Genomic DNA, 19,845 nt, shown 5'->3' on the forward strand with positions numbered 1-19,845 from the left:
ATTAAAATGTATCTTAATAATACTGGATATTTTGACAGATAACTAAGTCACACTGGAACATAGAGTTTTGGAGGCAGATATTGATCTTTCAAAAAAATATATGAAGATGATAAAGGACATGAAGAGAAGAGGCACAAATCTATTTCTGGCCTGAAATCTGGTCAGCATTTTTCAAATAAAATGTCATTTTCCTTAACTGCATAGCCTGAGGGCCCTTTAAAGTTTAAAATATGGTAGCAGGGGGAAATTTTCCATTTATTTTAGGGAAAAACAAAACATTTGTTTTGGGGACAATTCTGATGGCCAGATATATTTAATTTTTTTTTACATTTTATATTCTGTAATTAGAATATCATGATTAAAAATGATACTTAGCAGCAAGCTCTACACTTCTGAATCCAGTTTTTGAAGTTTTTGAATTCTTACTCAGTTGCTTACTCATAATTGATATCTCTGATGTTTTAGATATTTTCTTCCCTTTAGTTCATTTAGAAAAGTTTAGCTCTTTCTTAGAAATTAAAATCATTGTCAGAATTTAATGGGAAGTTGGCACTCCATATCCATCTTACTGCTGAAAATTTTTGTTTTGACATCTGTCCGTCAGCAGTTATTTATTAAGCATCTCCAAAATGGCATGTGTTATCCAAAGCCCAAGTGATAAAGCAGTGAACAAGGCAACTCCCTTGCTTTACATTTTTATAAGAGGAGAGAAAAGATGAACAGATAAGTTAATTAAAGAAGATAAACCCAAGTCCTAATAAGTATTGTGGAAAAACAACAACATTGAGTAACATGGTGGAGAAGGGTGTGGATCTGGGTGCCCCGTGATTATGGTGGGTGACGTTGGAGTTCAAGAGGCAGCCGGGTCAAGATTTTGGAGGAGCAGAAGGGGTACTGAGGAGTTTGGGATTTAATCTAACTTTTTAAGTAAGGTTTTGGAGTGTTTGAAACAGGTGAACGATGGTCTGATTTATAGTTTTAAATGACCAAGTTTCTTCAGGCTGCTGTATTCACCGATCTGCTGATAGAAGAGCAGTTGGTGACAGATGGTGGTGAGCCACTTGTACCAATTGAGATCACAACAAGAACTTGGTAGGTAGATTGATGGCAGACAGATAGATAGATAGATAGATAGATGATAGATAGATGACAGGGCTGACACAGCTAAAGGCCTTTTGGATGTGGGTGTTGAGGGAGAAAGGACTCAAGAATGACCCCAACCCTTCAATGTTAACCGCCAAGGGGATGGGGGATAGTCCTGTCTCTTATTAATGTCAGGAAGGGGTGAGGGGAAGAATGGGGTGGGGGGAGAGGCAGTTAGAGGATTAAGGCGACAGATGTTTCTTTTTTTTTATTATGTTATATTAATCACCATACATTGCATCATTGGTTTTTGATGTAGTGTTCCATGATCCATTGTTTGCGTATAACACCCAGTGCTCCACGCAGAACGTGCCCTCCTTAATACCCATCACCAGGCTAACCCCTCCCCCGCCCCCTCCCCGCTAGAACCCTCAGTTTGTTTCTCAGAGTCCATCGTCTCTCATGGTTCGTCTCCCCCTCCGATTCCGCCCCCCTTCATTCTTCTGTAAGCCTATCCAGCCACGTTCCTTTTGAGATGGTACTTAGAATCCCAAGTGGAGAGGTTATGTAGGAATTTGATAGTATAGTATAAAGCTGGACCTCAGATGGGAGTCAGAGCTAGAAGGGTGAGCCCAGGAGAAAATAGAGTGTCAGGCTTTGAGTCTGCTGGGATGCCCCAGGGGAAGCTGTGGGGAGAGAAGAGAAGGGACCTCTGGTGATGGCCCTGGAGACTTGACTTCAGGGTTTTGAGAGGCAGAGGGAAAATCCTCTCTATCATCTAAACTGATTAAAATTATTACTGAATAAAAGTAATTATGTTTCCAAGTATGCTAGATCGTGCTCTTTAGTATGAATTCATTACTTTAAATATATAATGCAGATATGTATCACATTTACATATTTATGATAAATTTAAGCTTTATTTCCATCTCCCAGGCAAAGAAAGTGATAGGCTCTAGAGCATCTTGACTGTCAGAAAGTTTTAATAAATCAGTGTCTTCAAGTCTGCTAAAAGCTGAATTCGAAAATGGAAGCAAGGACATGTGAGTGTACTCCAAGCTACGTGCTCATCCTCCGCGGCTGCACACATTTCTGTGACCATTTGCACTCCAACTTCAGACTGGAGAACTCGTGAGGAATAATGAGTAGCAGAAGTAGAAGACCCCATGATGTGGGTGTGGGTGTGTGAGTGAGTGTGTGTGCGTGTGTGTGGCTGCACCCACACCGGCCAGCACAGAGGAGGTGGACTTTTGACAAACTTCACGTCAAAGAACTTTGAAGAATCTGAGGCAGGCAAGAAGCAGGAGAATGTGCGTGGAGAGAATGAGATTTGGGTTGGGAGGTGTAGAGGAGCATCTGAGCTGTTGTTCAGATGGTAGAGTTATTAAAAGGAAAATAGGATCAAGCATCACTTCTGTTTCTGGTGAAGTATCATGTTCTTTGACTTGGAACTAACCCACTAATGATAGTTTTATTAACCATAAAGCACAAGTATTTGAAATATCAATGTTTCAGAGAGAAATCTGCCAGTTTTTAATTTCTGTTTTAATATTTCCTGAGGGTAGCATTCAGTGAATTTCTGAACTTAAAATGAATGCAGTCAAATGAAAGCACTAGTTTGAAAAGATGTGTGCACCCTTATGTTTGCCGCAGCATTATTTACAATAGCCAAATTATGGAATCAGCCCAAGTGTCCCTCAATAGATGAATGGATAAAGAAGATGTGGTGTGTATATGAGGGAATATTAGCCATTAAAAGAATGAAATCTTGCCTTTGGCAATCACATGAATGGATCTGGAGAGTATTCTGCTAAGGGAAGTAAGTCATTCAGAGAAAGACAAATACCATATGATTTCATTCATCTGTGGAATTTAAGAAACAAAACAAAAGAATAAAGAAAAAAGAGACAGACCAAAAAACAGACTCTTAGCTACAGAGAACAAATGGGAGGGGAGTTGGGTGGGGGATGGGTGAAATAGGTGAAGGGATGGAGACGGCGCTTATCGTGATGAGCACGGAGTCATGTATAGAATCGTCGAACCACTATATCGTACAAATAAACTAATATAATGCTGTATGTTAACTGTACTGGAATTTAAAAACAACTGAAAAAGAGAAAAAAAATAATAAAAATAGAGAGAAAGCCATTGGGAAGAAATGGCCCCAATAGTGAGAAGGAGCATTAGTGACTTTAGCATTAAACAAAGTTATTATAACTTAAGGAATTTAATTACAGAAGTGGAACAATATTTATAAACATGTGGCACGGTACTGAAAATTGATGAAACATTCATGATTAGACTTTTAATGTTATAGTGTATACATATTATGATTCTTTCTTAAAATTTTAAATAAAACTCCCTTTATGTTGAGTTGTGACTACCTTTCTTTCTCATGTTCTGCCTTAGCTAATTCAAATATGCCTAAAATTAGTTTGGTTGTCTTTCTACTGAAGTTTTTATTTCTTAAAATTCAGTGTCTTTTTGTCTCAGACGCTTGAAGGATCTAAACATTGCGATAGACTGAAATGCTATTTCAGGAAATATGGTGCACGCTTGCCACCTAGTGGTAAGAGTGGGAACAAGTGAGGCTTTCAAAACAACCCCAAAGAAAGCAAGGAATTCAGTGAAATACTAAATTCACTAATTATATAACTTCAAATATAGTAAGGTATAAATGTTATGTGAAAACTATTATTTAACTGGTTAAAATATGAAAGAGAAAATAGATTTTAAAAAATACTATTTGGTATTTTTTTCATAAAAAGTTAATAGATGCTTCCTAATTACAAAAAATAAAATAAAGTAACTGTGTGTATATATACATACGCAAGTGTATGTATACATATTCTTATATGTATATGTTCATATGGAACATTTCTCAATAAAAGCTAAATACAACTTGTGAATATCCTAGAAATAGTCATTGCCCACATTTTGGCATGGTATTTCCAGTAAAATCTGCCATATGTATATTTATGTGTGAGGCTTTATAATTTAAAATAATCTGTATCCTCATGTCTCATCCAACTTTATACCTTAGTAATTTCCCATGCTGTTCTCTATTCCATCACTATAATTTAGAAATAAGAATTCTGTCACCTACATCAAAAACTAATGATGTAATGTATGGTGATTAACATAACATAATAAAAAAAACAAGAATTCTGTCACTATAATTTTTGAACACTGGGGCAAGACTTCTCAAGATTTTGCTTTTGTTTTTGTTTTTGTTTGTCTAGCAAGTGGTAAACTAATAAAATCAGAGCATCTGGATGAAAAGAAGTTAAACAGGCTTCGTGGTCCCCAATTTCTGTGAATAAGGAAGGGTTTACCAAAAGCTGATATATAGAAGCGCACCATGCTTCTCAGTCTCACTAATCCACAATATATTTCTTCCTTGCTAGAGCAAAATGTTGCATTAAATTTCGTGTTTCCAAAGAATTTATCATGAAATATTTGGATAAATGTTCACCTATTTTAAATTGAAATTTTAAAACTGGACTTAAAGTACTTGTTGATACTCTCCAAATCTGCATCTGTGTGTTGTGTTTCTCTGTTCTGAAAACTTTGTTACTCCAGTTGTAGGACAATGTTGTCACTTTTGTCCAAGCCTCAATTTATGGGATCACTAAAAACTTCAGGAAAAAAAACTCCTGGATTTCATATTGGAGCCAAAACACCAAGATCTTTTCTATACACTTGCTTGTCTTGGCTTTCCAGGATGGGACCTGAAGCTCTCTTTCCAATCTGCTGTTAGAAAGTGCACATTATCTTGATGGTCTTGTTATCCTATGAATCAAGTAATATCATAACTATCTCATATATCTAAGCCTTCTTCCTGTAAAGTAGTTCAAGCACTTGTTAAGACCTGTATTTGCCATTGTTTTTAACATGCATAAAATCTAATTTCTGTTTCTTTTTTAGAATTGAACTTCAGTAGTATTTTACACTAGGCATGGGTAGAGCAAAGAAATTACTCCCTAAGATATTAAAATAACTTAGGAAGTCTCAGTTTCAGGAAAGTCCTGAACGTATCTTAGCAAGGTGTGTAGTTGGCTATAAAAATGGAGACTGGTTACAGACTTACTTTTTTTTCCCCCTTTTTATATGTAAATACTACAACAACATAGAATCAAGGAGCTTGGAGCTTCAAGTCTCTGGCGTATTGGTGAATTGGTTTTCATGTTTAAATATACCACTAAATTCGTATAATTACTTTCAAGAGAGAAAAGGGATAAACACCTTAATTTCTGCGAGTCTTGTAAGGTTAATTATTGGTATTACCTGTCATGGTGCTCCCTCAGGTAATATTAGAAGTAATTTGAAACCACTTTGTGACTCCTAGAAGGGGGTTGTCTGCTTAACACTTGGGGTTGGATTTTTGTGAAATGAACTATGGGTGTTGTAGGAAATAACAGCTTGGAGAAAAATATGCTAGGGACACTACATATTCCCCAGATAAATATTCCTCAGACATTTTTGAGAAAAAGATGTTTCGTGATACATTCCTTCATTTTCCAATGTCTCACAAGTGGCTGTAAACGGGGTGTCACAGAGGTGGTGCTCACCGCTGTGGCGGAGTGCCCAGTGAGGCATGGTGGTCAGCGTCCATCTGCTCCCACGGGTCGGTTCCCATGAGCTGATTGTTAGATATTTTAAATATTACCCCAAGATATAATAGATGTATAAGCTATACATCTATGTGCTGAAGCTCATTTAATTATTTCTCTTACAAAGTTGTACTAGCTGCAGAACAGCTATGCTTTTTTGTTACGCAAAAGAGTAAATAATTCTGTGCATAACTCGTCTTTTTAGACACCATTTATCACATGTTATTATATATGAAATCATTTGTTTAGGTCTGCATGCTCATCTCGTGTTGACGAGAGATCTGTGAATGACCGTCCTCACTTTACCAATCAGGAAATTTAATATTATGTCACTTAACTTTCATATTCTATATCTCCTTAATATTATAAGTTGTATTTATTTATTTAGTTTTGGGTAATTATCATAATTCAAAACCAGCTAACATGTGTCTATCCTATACCGTCGGACAATATCGGTTACAATTTTTAAAGATTGATCACCTTTAATTGCCACATCCGTATGTGGTAGTCAAGATTAGCCCCCCTTAAATTGTGTAACTGAAACTGGGAGATTTTAAGGAACATTGGCTCAAGTTTGCACAGCCTGGAAGAGATGGATCCGGGTTTCAGTCTCAAGCATTTTGGATCCACAGCCCCCGTGCAATGCTCGCCTCTGGAACAGCTTATGATTCAGCTATAATGCTTGCATCCACAGGCTGGCACTCTCCTCAATTCTCGGCATTATGAAGTCACTTAGGTAAGTATGATCCTTATTCCCATTTTAGAGATGTGATAACTGAATAGGTGTCCGTGGAAGGAGCCATCTATCCTTAGGGATTACCACTCCTCGCAGCCGGGACCCAGCTCTGCCCACAGTAGGGTCGTCAGGACTCTGCCAACCCAGGATGAAGTGCGTGGAGAAACACACGTGAAGCTTCATTCTAACGTTCAGTTTCTTACATAGCCAAAAAAAATAATGCTTTGCCCCAAAGGGTATGTTTTGGTGCAGGAGGAGGAAGAAATGGTGAGGTGAAACCCATTTTGTGGTGTTAGAATATCCATTTTCTGTTATCTGAATGACTTAAATCAAGAGCAATGCTGTGTTTGCGCACATGACATTCTTTTGACTGACTAGAATATTTCACTACATTCAGTTATTGTGTTTTTCTTAAAAGGAAATACTTCTCATTGTATCTAGATAATAAAATGGTGATGTTCAGTAAGTCCTTCTAATGAAGCGAGGCTGCAACAGCTGTACTCATGATAATTCAACACACTTGCAAATAGTTCAGAGATGGGGCGCCTGGGTGGCTCAGCCAGTTAAGCGTCTGACTCTTGATTTTGGCTCAGGTCATGATCTCAGGGCTGTGAGGTGGAGTACCGCATCAGGCTCAGCGCTCGGTGGGGAGTCTGCTTAAGATTGTCTCGATTCTCTCTCTGTCTCTCTTTCTCTCCCTCTCTCTCAAAAAAACAAACAAAAAAACAGTTCAGAGACAAAAAAGCCATGAAAATAGTTTCTTCTATATAGTTAGTTTTTTAAAAGTCAATATGAAGAGGGCGCCTGGGTGGCTCAGTTGGTTAAGCGACTCCCTTCAGCTCAGGTCTTGATCCCGGAGTCCTGGGATCGAGTCCCACATCGGGTTCCCTGCTCTGCGAGGAGCCTGCTTCTCCTTCTGACCCCCCCACCATGTACTCTCTCTCTCTCATTCTCGCTCTCTCAAATAAATACATCTTTAAAAATAAATAAATAAATGAATAAATAAATAAATAAATGTCAATATGAAGCTATATTTGGCTATTCTGATAGCAACAGAAAACCTCCTTCCAGAAATAAGTAGACTCTTGATGTTGGGAACTTTGCGTGTGAGGTAGTCTGAACTGTGAGTATTGCATCTTTGACCGCCATGTTATTGTGAGTAAATCTTACCCTTGAGTTTCTTCCAGATAGTTTTAGGAAATAAGGAGGCTGGTTTTTTAAGAGGCAAGAGCTTTTGACAATGCATATTGAATTTCTAAGTAGAACAAGTCCTCCACAAACTGGTAGAATGGGTCTTTCTCTGCCATAGTAAGAGAGCCAAGGAAATGATGCTGACGTGTAGTTTCTGAGAATATCACAAATTGGATCGTACCTGAAGACCATTGCACTAAAGGTTAGCTCTCCACTAATAAACATACTTGTTAGAGTTTTCTGCTTTCTGGGATATTCAGGTATGCACCCTGGCCAGAGTTAACCTGTTTTATTTTTTTAAGATCTTATTTGTTTATTTATTTGAGGGAGAGAGAGAGAGCAGGGGGAGGGGCAGAGGGAGAGGGACAAGCAGACTCCATGCTGAGCACAGAGCCTGACACGGGGCTCGATCCCAGGACCCCAAGATCATGACCTGAGCCCAAATCAAGAGTCAGACTTAACCAACTGAACCATCCAGTCATCCCCAGAGTTAACCTTTTGCTCAGGAACAGTAATCAATTAAAAGTATCTGTTGAATATTTACTATAAGCCTAGAAATGTTAAACCATATAAGAGATTAAAAATGAACATTTTTAAGAGGCATGCCCTTAGCCTCAAAGAACATGTGGGGAAAGATGATAAGCATATGCTAAGTGCTAAGCTCTTCTTAAAATTATAAGTATAATAGGATTTAAGAAAAAGATAATTTTCTTGGTAGCTTGGAATAATATTTCAAAACTGCACAGATAATACAGTGCTGATACGATTTGGGTAGCAGAGTGCAGAATGGATATTGCAGAGAGAGGGGAGGAGCATATTTGGCCTCTGAGCCACAGATATCTGGAATGTGCTGAGGGTCACGGGAAATAATGTCGGTCTGTAGAATGTGTCCAGACATCCTTGAAAGCACGCTAATAATGTAGCTTGCTTTGGGAGGCAGGAAGGTGCCATTTTATCTTTTCAGCAAGAGATAGGAATAAGAATCTTTAATGAACCATTGCCTATCCGCATTTACATGAGAGAAATATTCAGACATACAAGAGCAAGAACATTCAGAACCCAATATAAGTTGTTATACATTTTTTTCTTAGTCATTGCAAGACTTGCTTGTTTTTTTTTATCATTTGCATAGCAATTCTGTAAATTCTGGCAAAAGTAAGAAGAAATAGAATAATACCTGGAATAATAATAATGTTTAAAAGTGAGATGATTAACTGGCACATTTGCCTGATCATTTGATGTAAACAAGGGTGTCAGGAATGTGATTTCTTGACAGTCCTGATTACCTGTTACGTTACCAGTCAGACCAACAATATTTAACCATAGCTGATACCGGCACACTGATTCGTAGTTTATAAGACACGTTCACAACTACTAAGCAGTAGAACTAGACACAAAATCCCATTTGGAGAATTCAGAATTCAAGTTTCAGTGCTCTTAGCAATATTCTCTTGCATTTCACTCAATTACAGAATGTGATATCATTTTTATTTATATACTTAAAATTTCAAAACTAACCCGTCCTACTTAATAGTAATTGTAGCAATTTTTCCAACTCATTCTGTAAGGGCAATAAATATTTATGCTCTCTTAAAGGTATTTTTGACTTGATGGATAACTGTATTTTCAGAACCACCACAATCTATTAGGACAAACATATTTTTTATATGTTTTTACTAAGGCATTTTGCAGCCATTCCATTTGCAGAAATCTCCTTGTTCTGAGTACACATTTTGACAACATTCATTATCTGCTTAACAGACCATATCAGTTCTGCAAAAGCCATTATGGTTGACTACAGAAATTTAAAGTTCTTTCCTTATTAAAGAGCAGAATTTTGCAATCATATAGCAGATCATTAAATTTTACATTTTAAAAGGCTTTTATGATGCATAACAAGTCACTAGCCCATATTAAGCATGATACTTTCTTTTCAAAATGACTACTGCATATTTTTAAATCTTTAGCCAGGGACCTAAAGGCAAACCAAGCCAAGGCAAGAAGGAATTGTTCTTTTGGGAAGCGGGGGCGTGGGGGGGGGGGTAGAGGGAAGGTTGTGGAGAGCCAGAAGGAATCACTTTGCTTGAGTTAGCTGTATCTTTGGCATATTTTTTTATTTTAAAGTCTTGAGTGTTTTTGTTTTGTTTTGTTGTTGTTACTGTTGTTAGGATTTCTCTAAGCATGTTAAAATATACTAAGTTGCCTTATGCAAATTATTTGCCGGACATTTTTGGTTAATATAGCATATACATTTAAAGAAGGTAACTTTTTAAAATACCCATGATATATAGTCATGAAGGTGAAAAAGTCATAAAAACATGACTGGCATTTAGATGGTACTGATCATTAATGATTCTTTACTGATCGATTAACTCACCACTGTAAATGATGTGTTTTGTATTGAATAGGTTTTTCTGAGAACGCTATCCTTAAAAGCGTTTTAGAACTATTGTTGAGAAAAATAAATGAAACACTAAAATCATATTTTATAAGATAGGTGAGATCATTATGAAGGTAAAAACAAAAGTTAGCTTTAAAGCGTGATCTATAAACTATCATGGGTAATGCAGTATTACTCTAGAGACTGATTATTCTAAACATCGTATTACTCTGATAATGAAAGAAATGTATTTTCCTAATATTGAAGTCATATCTAACGTTATATTTTGCTATAGTAAACTCTTCACTATTTCTCATATCTATGTATTGGATACCTCTGTGGGTTGTTAGTTTTCGTCCCAGTGCCCTGAATGTACATCCTAATCTGGAGATCATGGACCACCGTACCTAAAGTTACTAGCACGTGTGAAACACATGAAAAGTAGGCTAATTTCATCACCATGTATATGTTAAATGTTGATGAGAACAATATATATTTTCTTATGTTGTTTAGGATTAATTTTCCCTTGTTCTGAATTTCCATGACATTCTTTGTTTAGTTCATATGCTTAAATAATGCTATAGGGATTTGTTTAATATATACTTTCTTCATTAGTATTTTGTAAGCCCATGCTTTATAAAATTATTTCAATGTTAATTTACTTAAGACTTTTTGCACAGTATAACTATATTTATACAGACAGAATTTCAGTGTAAAGCATAATGTTGTGCATGTGGTAGGCACTTAATTTTTGTTAAATGAATGCACCAAGTCGAAAAAAAAAAAGAACCCATATAGATAATGTACTTCATTTTTATGATGGAAACCCTCCTGTGCCAGTTTTATAAACTGAGCACGTCTAGAGAAGTGCCAGCTCTGTTAGCAACACAAGAAATAATTACCACAATTGCAATACTTCTTAGAATGGAATGTCGGGTCATTTATCTCAATTTGATGGAAAATTATCATGCTAATCTTTTTGTTTTTAGATTTGTAATATGAGTGATTTACTACTGAATATCAGGTCTAACTTTTTTCTTCATTTTCCTTTTCTTCTTATTTTTAGCTCCCTGTGAAGGCAATACATTCTTCTGCCATAGTAACATGTGTATTAACAATACACTAGTCTGCAATGGACTCCAGAACTGTGTGTATCCTTGGGACGAGAATCATTGTAAAGGTAATGATCAAAAATTTGTAAAAGTTCTCTGCTTGTAGAGTGGGAAGAGGTTTATTACAATGTGGAGATGTATCAGACAGACTGAAGAATTGACATGTATATGGGCTTTGTCGAACCTCTTGTATATTTTGTAATTCAAGTGTAAATGTCTTTCTTTGCTTTTGCCAGAAGTTTCCTTACTCATTAATGTATAGTAGAGAATCTTTAACACTTGAATGCTCATTAAAGACATCTTATTAGAGGCTGCAGAGCCATGGAGAGGAAATGAAGCTTTTAGTGCAGTGTTTTTCCTATCAGACCTGATGCCTGCACCGCTCATTTATTCCAGTCTGTCTTCACTGGACTGTGTGCACATACTCTAGAGGGAAAGTGAATTGAAGGAACATTTGTGCTTTCAGGTACTTCCAGCCACTTCCAGCCACTTAACTTGACTTCAGTTTTGCTACCAAAATGCTTTTCTTCATTTCCAATGAAAATAGGTTCCAATGCCCCAGCTCCCTTCTCTAGCCTGTACACAAAGGTTTGTTTATGTAGATAGCAATCCGTGGCTTGGTTATGAATGTTGCATGTTTTAGTTAAGTTGAAAAATTCCAAGCATATTCCTTTATTCAGATTCAATATTAACTGATTTGCAAAGGGAAAGGAACAGGCAATTAACTCTTTCATGCTTAAAGTCCAGTGTTGTCTATTAAAATGTCTTCTGAGGATAGAAGCCAAGAGGCATTGTCACAGTAGCCATGGTTCATGGTCAAGGAGAAAGGCATATGCAGCCTTGATTAGTTTGATGGTGGGAGTAGGTGATTATTCAAGGAACCACTTTTGAATGGATGGGAGATTAAGTAATTTGTGTAGTAGAATCTTAAATCGGCACTGTTAATAATTGGTAGTCATAAGCTTTATTTGCCCAATGGGATTTGTTCCCACATATAAGGACCATTTGACATAAGAGAGAAGTGAAGAGAATGTGGATGGATATGCTTTATGAGCTTCCATGTTTATCTTCTCCAGATGGCAAGACCACTATTTTGATTTCAAATTCATTCTCTTTTGCGAAGGGAACACACCTTTACCATTTCAATCGTTGTGACAGGCTCACCTCACTGTGGGTTCAATTCCAGACCACCAAAATAAAGCTAATATCACAATAAAGTGAGTCAAATGAATTTTTTGTTTTCCTAGAAGATCTAAAAGTTTTTTACACTATACTGTCGTCAATTAAGGGTGTGATACAGTATGTCCTTAGAAGCAATGTACTATATAGCTTAATTAAAAAATATTGCTAAAAGTGCTAACCACCACGAACCCGTTCAGCAAGTCAAAATCTCTGGTCACAGATCACCATAACAAATATATTAATAATGAAAAAGTTTGGAATATTGCAAGAATTATCAAAATGTGACACAGAGACACAAAGTGAGCAAATGCTGTTAGAAAAAGGGTGCTGATAGACTTGCTCGATGCAGGGTTGCCACAAACCTTCAATTGTTAGAAAACACAGTATCTGTGAAGTGCAACAAGTGAAGTGCAATATAACAAGTTCTGCCTGCAGTTTATTAGAGTTAGTTCTATGGATTAACATATGGTGTATCCTAAAAAATGCCCTAGGTGCCCTTGAAAAGAATGCTTGTTGCCATTGTTAGGTGGATTGTTCTAGAGATGTAGGTTTACAGCATTGTTCAAGACTTCTGTTTCTGTTCTCATTTTCTACCGTGTTTTATCTATTTTTTGAAAGTACCTCTTGAATTCTCCAACTGTTATGGTTGAATTTTCTGCTTCTTTCTTCACTTCTGTAAGTTTCCATTTTATGTATTTTTGAGCTTAGTTGTTAGGTCCATGTATGTTTGAAATTGTATTTTTCTGATGGCTTGGCTTTCTTATTGATCGTTATAAAACTATCTTCTTATTTTTAATAACTTTTTGCTTTATTTTGTCTAATCTTAGCACATCCACTACAGCTTTCTCTTCTCAATGCAGTGTGTATGTTCAGTCTTTTTACATCCGTTTGCTTTCGGTCCATCTATATCTTTCAATATAGAGTATGTCTTCTGTAGACAGTATACAGCTGGATCTTATTTTTTGATCCAGTCTGAAAATATTTGCCTTTTCATTGGATCGTTTAGTCCACTCATATTTGATGCTGATATTGATGTGTAGTTGGGTGGACATGTGCCACTTTGCTTCCTTTCCCTCTATGTCCCATGTACTTTTGTTCCTCTTTTCTTCCTTTATTGGCCTCTTTGGCAAAGAGTGAATACATTCTAGTGTAGCATTTTAATTCCTTCAGTGATTTTTAATGTATCTTTTGAGTTATTTTCTTAATGGTTATTTTAGGGCTTACAACATACAGCCTAACTTCTCAAAATGTATTTCAGATTTATACTAATTTAATCCTAGTAGCATTATTTTAATCTAGCTCTGTTCTCTCTTTCTTTTTACCTATTACTTTTTTCCATATTATTTTTATATATGTTACAAATCAAAGAATACATTGCTGTAATTATTACTTTATATAATTTTAGAACAAGTGTATATTCATGTAGTTCATTATATAACCCTTCTTCTTTACCATTTCTGATTCTCTTCCTCTGTTTTTGTGGATTCACAGTCCCATCTGATGTCACTTCCTTATTCCAGGACAGTTTTGCTCCTATCTACCTCACTTGTATTGTTAATACCAAATATATAATATTTCTTTACGTTATAGGCCCCAAAATACAATTTTATACATATGACATTACTCTTTTAAAAAGTTAAGGGAAGGACGCTGAAGATAAATGCAACTTAACAGTCCTTTGTAATTATGTGTATAATTGCCTTTATTGGCAATATTTATTTGCCTCTTTCATTTACTGTCTATTTAATTTTTTCACTTAGGTTTGAATTACTGTCTAAAGTCACTTACTTTCAGTCCCAAGAATTTCTTTTAATATTTCTTTTAAGGCATTCTTTCGGCATTAAATTATCTTTATTTTTGTTTATCTGGAAATGTCTATTTTATCCCCATTTTTGAAAGTTAGTCATGCTGGATATTAGGTTTTCGATCAACGGTTTTTGTTCTTTTTTTTTTTTGCCTGCAGCATTTTGAATATGTCATGCCTCTGTCTTCTGGCCTCCAAAATTTCTGATGATAAACCAGCTGTTAATCTGATTGGGGTTCCTTTCTATGTGAGGAGTTATTTTTCCCTTGATGCTTTCAAGATTTTCTCTTGCAACATTTTTAATCTTTTATGTCAGAGTGTGGGTATCATTTCATTTCTCTTATTTGGAATTTGTTGGAATTCTTAGATGTGAAATTTGTTCATCAAATTTAGGAAGTTTTCACCTTTTATTTATTTATTTATTTGAATATTTTTCTGTTACTTTCTCTCCTTATACTCTCATCCATTATGTTGGTGCCGTTGATGGTTTGCCTCATTTTTCTGAGGCTCTGTTCATTTTTCTGCATCTTTTTATCTGAGTCTTCTTCAGATTGCATAATTTTCCTTCCTCTCTCTGCAAGTTTGCTGTTACTTTCTTCTTCCAGCTGAAATGTACTGCTGAGTCACTCAAATGAAGTTTTTATTTCAGGGACTGTGCCATTCAATTCTAGATTTTTCACTTTTTTCTTTTTTGTAATTTTTGTTTCTTCATTGCTATTCTGCATGTGATGAGGCTTTATCCTCCTATATTTCTTTACTTCTTTAACCATTGTTTCCTTTAGTTCCTCGAACATATTTATAACAGCTGCTTTGAAATCAGTATCTGCTAAGTTTGACGTCTGGCCCTCTCCAAGGCTTTTTGCCTCTAGTGTATGTATGAATTGCATTCTCCTGTTTGTTTACATGCCTTGGGATGTTTTGTTGGAAACGTCATGTTAGATAATGTATTGTAGCAATTCTGGATACTAGTTCCTCCCTCCCCAGGGCTTGTTGCTGCTATCACTTTTTGTTGGTTTGTTTGTGTGTTCGTAAGTGTTTGTAACTTGGCTGGCCTGTTTCCGTGATGTCTGTCCCTGATGTTGCTGCATGGAGACCATGCTGTGGGCAAGCGTACCATAGCCTCAGATGGTCATGATTTAGTAAGGTGCTCTCTGACCACCCTTTTCCTGTTCTGTCTGTCTGTCTGTCTTTGTTGGTATCACACCCAGCTATTAGTCTCTACTAATTGCTGAATAATTGTTCTGTTATTTTGGACAGTTCCCAGGAGTATAAATTTTTCCAAGGTCTGATCCAATTAAATTCAATTCTGTTAGGAGTTAGTCTCTAGTCTAGCTTTTGTGATTTGTTCTAAACTAAGAGGGCTTTCTTTACCTGTTATTTTCTTGGTATTTTATGTTAAACTTCTACCTGTTCTAAGGTCTGGCTTGTTGGTACTGAAGAGCTTGACAGTCTCCTCTTAATTGCTTACTAGAAAATGTCTGTTGTTTTGAGATTTCCTTAGGCTTGAAATTCTTCACACTGTTCCCAAAAATGTAACTTTCTTTGGAGAAAGCTACAGTGCTTTCTGTTCTTGTGGCCTGCCTCCCTTCATGGGCAAAACCTCTGCATTACTGCTCTAGGTGCTGAAAGGAGGCAGGGATAGTGACTGACTTTTCTTGGAGTAACACCCCTGCTTTATGAATAGGGTACTGGATGAGGGTGGTAACTTCTGGTCTTCTCAGCTTGCCTCTCCAGGCAGATCAACTCTGTGAGTGATCTTGGGCAAGGGTGATCAGAGACACGCATTCTCAGCCTGCTGCACCTGGTGTAGAGTGTCCATCCTACCAATGGGGGCTGGGAGGAGGAATGGAGCCCTTGATAACTCATCATCTCCTGCCTAGAATAGAGTACCTACCTGCACTATGGATTCAGGGGGTGGTGAGAAATGCTTGTGGTTTGCTCCACTTGGGGAGGTACTGTAGCTCTAGGTGGGGAGCGTTAGGGAGAGGAAGCCCTATGCCATTGTCTGAAACCTCCCTAAGTAAGCTTCCATCATGACGAATTGGGGTGGGGGTCGGGGAACAGGTTTAAAGGACAGACTCTCACTGTTATTAAAGAAATTTAGTAAATTTTCTTGAATAAATGTACTTGCATTTGCTGTTTCCATTAGGACAATTTCCAGAAACTCTATCTATCTATCTATCTATCTATCTATCTATCTATCTATCTATCTATCATCTATCTATCAACTTTTAATCATTTTTACCAGTTGTGGTTGTTTCATTGGGAAAAAGGCCCACAGACGGACTCATACACCATTCCAGAAGTATCTGTCATGAAATTTAATTACCTTTTGGTATCAGAATATTGGTATTACTGTGAGTTCAGTTATTTAAGTCAGGAATAAATTCAAAACAATATAGGTAAGGTCGTGTTCCCACTCACCGAGTTTTGGATGTTTTCTCATACTTATGAGGAGAAAAATAATTTACTGTTTTTCACATTACTAATTTATTTCCAAATGTCATGCTAAAGGTCTTTTAAGAACTTTTTCAAACATATGTTGAAAGTAGGGATGCTGGGCAATGGGAGGTCTGTCTCGAAGCCTAGAAGATAGGGCCCTTGTGAAAAGGGACACTTCTTGTTTATTTTTAGAGATTTGTTCATGTTACTTTAAGCCTGTACCAATAGTCTGCTCAGTGTACTCCTTTTGGTGAGCTTTGACTGCCATATTAATGCGTGGTGGATTGTTTCTTGTTTTGTTTGTTGTTTTCACTCTCCTAACCTGTAGAGAAGAGGAAAGCCAGCCTGCTAGACCAGCTCACCAACACCAGTGGGACCGTCATTGGTGTGACTTCCTGCATTGTGATCATCCTTATTATCATCTCTGTCATTGTGCAGATCAAACAGCCTCGTAAAAAATATGTCCAAAGGAAATCGGACTTTGACCAGACAGTTTTCCAGGAGGTATTTGAACCTCCTCATTATGAGTTGTGTACTCTAAGAGGGACAGGAGCTACAGCTGACTTTGCAGATGTGGCAGATGACTTTGAAAACTACCATAAACTGCGGAGATCCTCTTCCAAATGCGTTCATGACCATCACTGTGGGTCACAAGTGTCCAGTACGAAAGGCAGCCGCAGTAACCTCAGCACAAGAGATGCTTCTGTCTTGACAGAGATGCCTCCGCAGCCCGTCAAACCCCTTATCCCACCCATGAACAGAAGAAATATCCTTGTCATGAAACACAACTACTCGCACGATGCCGCAGATGCCTGTGACATCGACGAGATCGAGGAGGTGCCGACGACAAGTCACAGGCTGTCCCGACATGACAAAGCCGTCCAGCGGTCAGTATCAATAGATTATTTGATGACACCTATAACCTGAGGACTGAAATGCCTCCAGAGTATTGTGTTCTATTTGATCTTCACATTTCAGTTTCTCTTTTTATTAATGATTTAAACCATAGTGTCTCAAGCTTTTCCTCTCCGTTTCCTTTTCTGGGGCTATCCATAGCCTTCCTAACTCCTGTTTATATACACAGGTGTTTGTGTGTGAGCACACACAGACCAAAGAGATTTCATTTATTTCTATACATATATAGTATTTATTTCTGCAAAAAGTACAGTTTTAATTTATATTATAAATTTGTCTTGCTCATTTGCTTCCACGTAGTCTTGAATTTTGATCTCATCAATACTTAATATATTTTCAGATATGAAATGATATTTGGAAATAACTGCCTTACCAAGATGGTTAACCCATCTCATTAAATAATTTTAATGTAAAAATAACATATTTTGCAATATAGTGTATTATATTTTTGTATGAAAATGAAAACACTGAAATCCTTTTTTCCACATATCACATGATACTTACATTACAAACTGCATATAATAGTATGGTATGCTAAAATACTAAACATTTATATTTAAATGTAGAAAAAATAGTAGAAACATTTGATTCATTTTCCTTTTAACATAAAGATAATATTATCTGTATTGTATTATTAGCCCTAAAATTGGTAAAAATTTTGGGGAAAGAAAATTTAACTTAGAAAAAAAAAACCTATTTTAAACCCCCAAATCCAAAATACATATGCTTTGTTTTGCATGTTTACTAGCATTTAGTTTGTTTTATAAATGGACATACTTTCTCAATTCATTATGCATCCTCAAAACCTAGAATATTTTCAGTTGATTTAATATTTTTGCATGCTGATGGAAAAAATCTATTTCCACAGTTTTACAAATTTTTAGGAATGCTCTTAAGTAAATATTTGTATGCATATTTATTTTTTGTGCAAATATTACTTTGTTGAATGAAATAGCCATAACATTCCAGGTTCTGCCTCATTGGGTCTCTAAGCAAACATGAATCTGAATACAACACAACTAGGGTCTAAAAAGAAAATTCAAGGTAAGCGAATGCCCTTGGTTCCTTCTCCCACCTTGTTGTATTCTGTTTTGTTTTGTTTTGTTGCAATTGTCTTGTAGATTTTTTTAGGGAATGTGATATTTATTCATTATCTCTTGAGATAATTGTTTCATAATATTTCATAATCAGAAATATACTGGATTCAATGCTGATGGAGTGATGATTTTTAGGATACATATCTTTAAAATAAATGTTCATATTCTTACCATCAGGCATTGTACTAGAATGTTATTTTAAAAAAGGATGTTAAATTAGCAAGTTAAATTTTACATGTTTTAAGGTTAAAATACAAAAAACTAGTAAACGTTTTTCAAAAATATCAGAAGAAATGCAAGTTTTTCATAACAAAAACAATTGAATATTGTCTCAATATAACTGAAGTCAACATATAAAGCTGGTAATTTTCTCTATTTAATTTGGCAATATTCTACTCAGACTCACACTAACTATTTGGTGGTACTTTTACAATCTGTGCACCCTTTATTTTTGCATGAATATGTAGCTTATTTCATGAAAATTAAATGCAGCATGTTATGCCAAATTCTATGATATCAAATTTGAATGCTTAACAATGTAAAATGTTCCATAAATACTAGTTGTCTATGTGTACATCTATTTTGCAATCAAATGCCATGAGAGCTTTACTCTTAGCACTTGATAATCTATATCTATATTAGACTAATTTGTCTCCAATTAAATTTGCTTGACAGCTAAACTCTTCAAAACACTTCAAGCTTATCAACTATTCTTGAATTAGGTGAATGCATTTCCATGCTCTATATTACCTTGATAAATTGGTGTATTTGTATGCGTTTTTCATTGGGAGAAAATGTTTTAACTGTGTTTTATTTTCAGAGAAGAACTATTTATACAAACATGGGGACTGTGAAACGAAAATTCTATAGTGAATTGTGAAAAGTGGACATATTTCTAAATTCATTCCACTGCCTTTATCCAAACTTAAGAATTACAGACATTTGTTATCCCTTCGGCAAGACATCCCCGCTGCACAATGATATGTTCATTTCGTAATTTGGTTGCTGGCCACCAAGTGCTCCTTAGTTTTTAAATACATTTTGAGATTTACTGGAAACTTGAAGAAGAAATTAGTTCCTGATTAAGACTATCCCACTTTTTCTTTTTACTGTTAGTTTCACTTTGTTTCTATGTTGTTTTATGTCCTTGTTGTATAATTGTATGTTGTGTGATATGTGAACAACAGGAATTTGGATGAACTTTGTGTTACATGTACATTGTTTTCATTAGATAGACTGCTTGAGAATAGTGCGTTCCTGAGGGATTTTGAACATGCTACAGTTAAGAAG

General features: G+C 36.1%; 1 protein-coding gene across 2 annotated transcripts in view; it reads left to right on the forward strand.

Annotated features, from left to right (window-relative positions):
* Nucleotides 1-18,488, forward strand: part of NETO1 (neuropilin and tolloid like 1) — a 106,202-nt gene extending 87,714 nt beyond the window's left edge. For both annotated transcript variants that reach the window (XM_088019367.1, XM_028102973.2), the window contains exons 8-10: nucleotides 11,070-11,183; nucleotides 16,872-17,430; nucleotides 18,428-18,488. In XM_088019367.1, coding sequence (XP_087875493.1) covers nucleotides 11,070-11,183; nucleotides 16,872-17,430; nucleotides 18,428-18,488 — 734 coding nt within the window. The remainder of the gene's footprint in view (nucleotides 1-11,069; nucleotides 11,184-16,871; nucleotides 17,431-18,427) is intronic.
* The last annotated feature ends 1,357 nt before the right edge of the window (nucleotides 18,489-19,845 follow it).

Source organism: Eumetopias jubatus, unplaced genomic scaffold, assembly GCF_037043125.1.
Source record: "Eumetopias jubatus isolate StellerSeaLion01/CBP00866 unplaced genomic scaffold, mEumJub1_p1.0 scaffold_16, whole genome shotgun sequence".
NCBI lineage: Eukaryota > Metazoa > Chordata > Mammalia > Carnivora > Otariidae > Eumetopias > Eumetopias jubatus.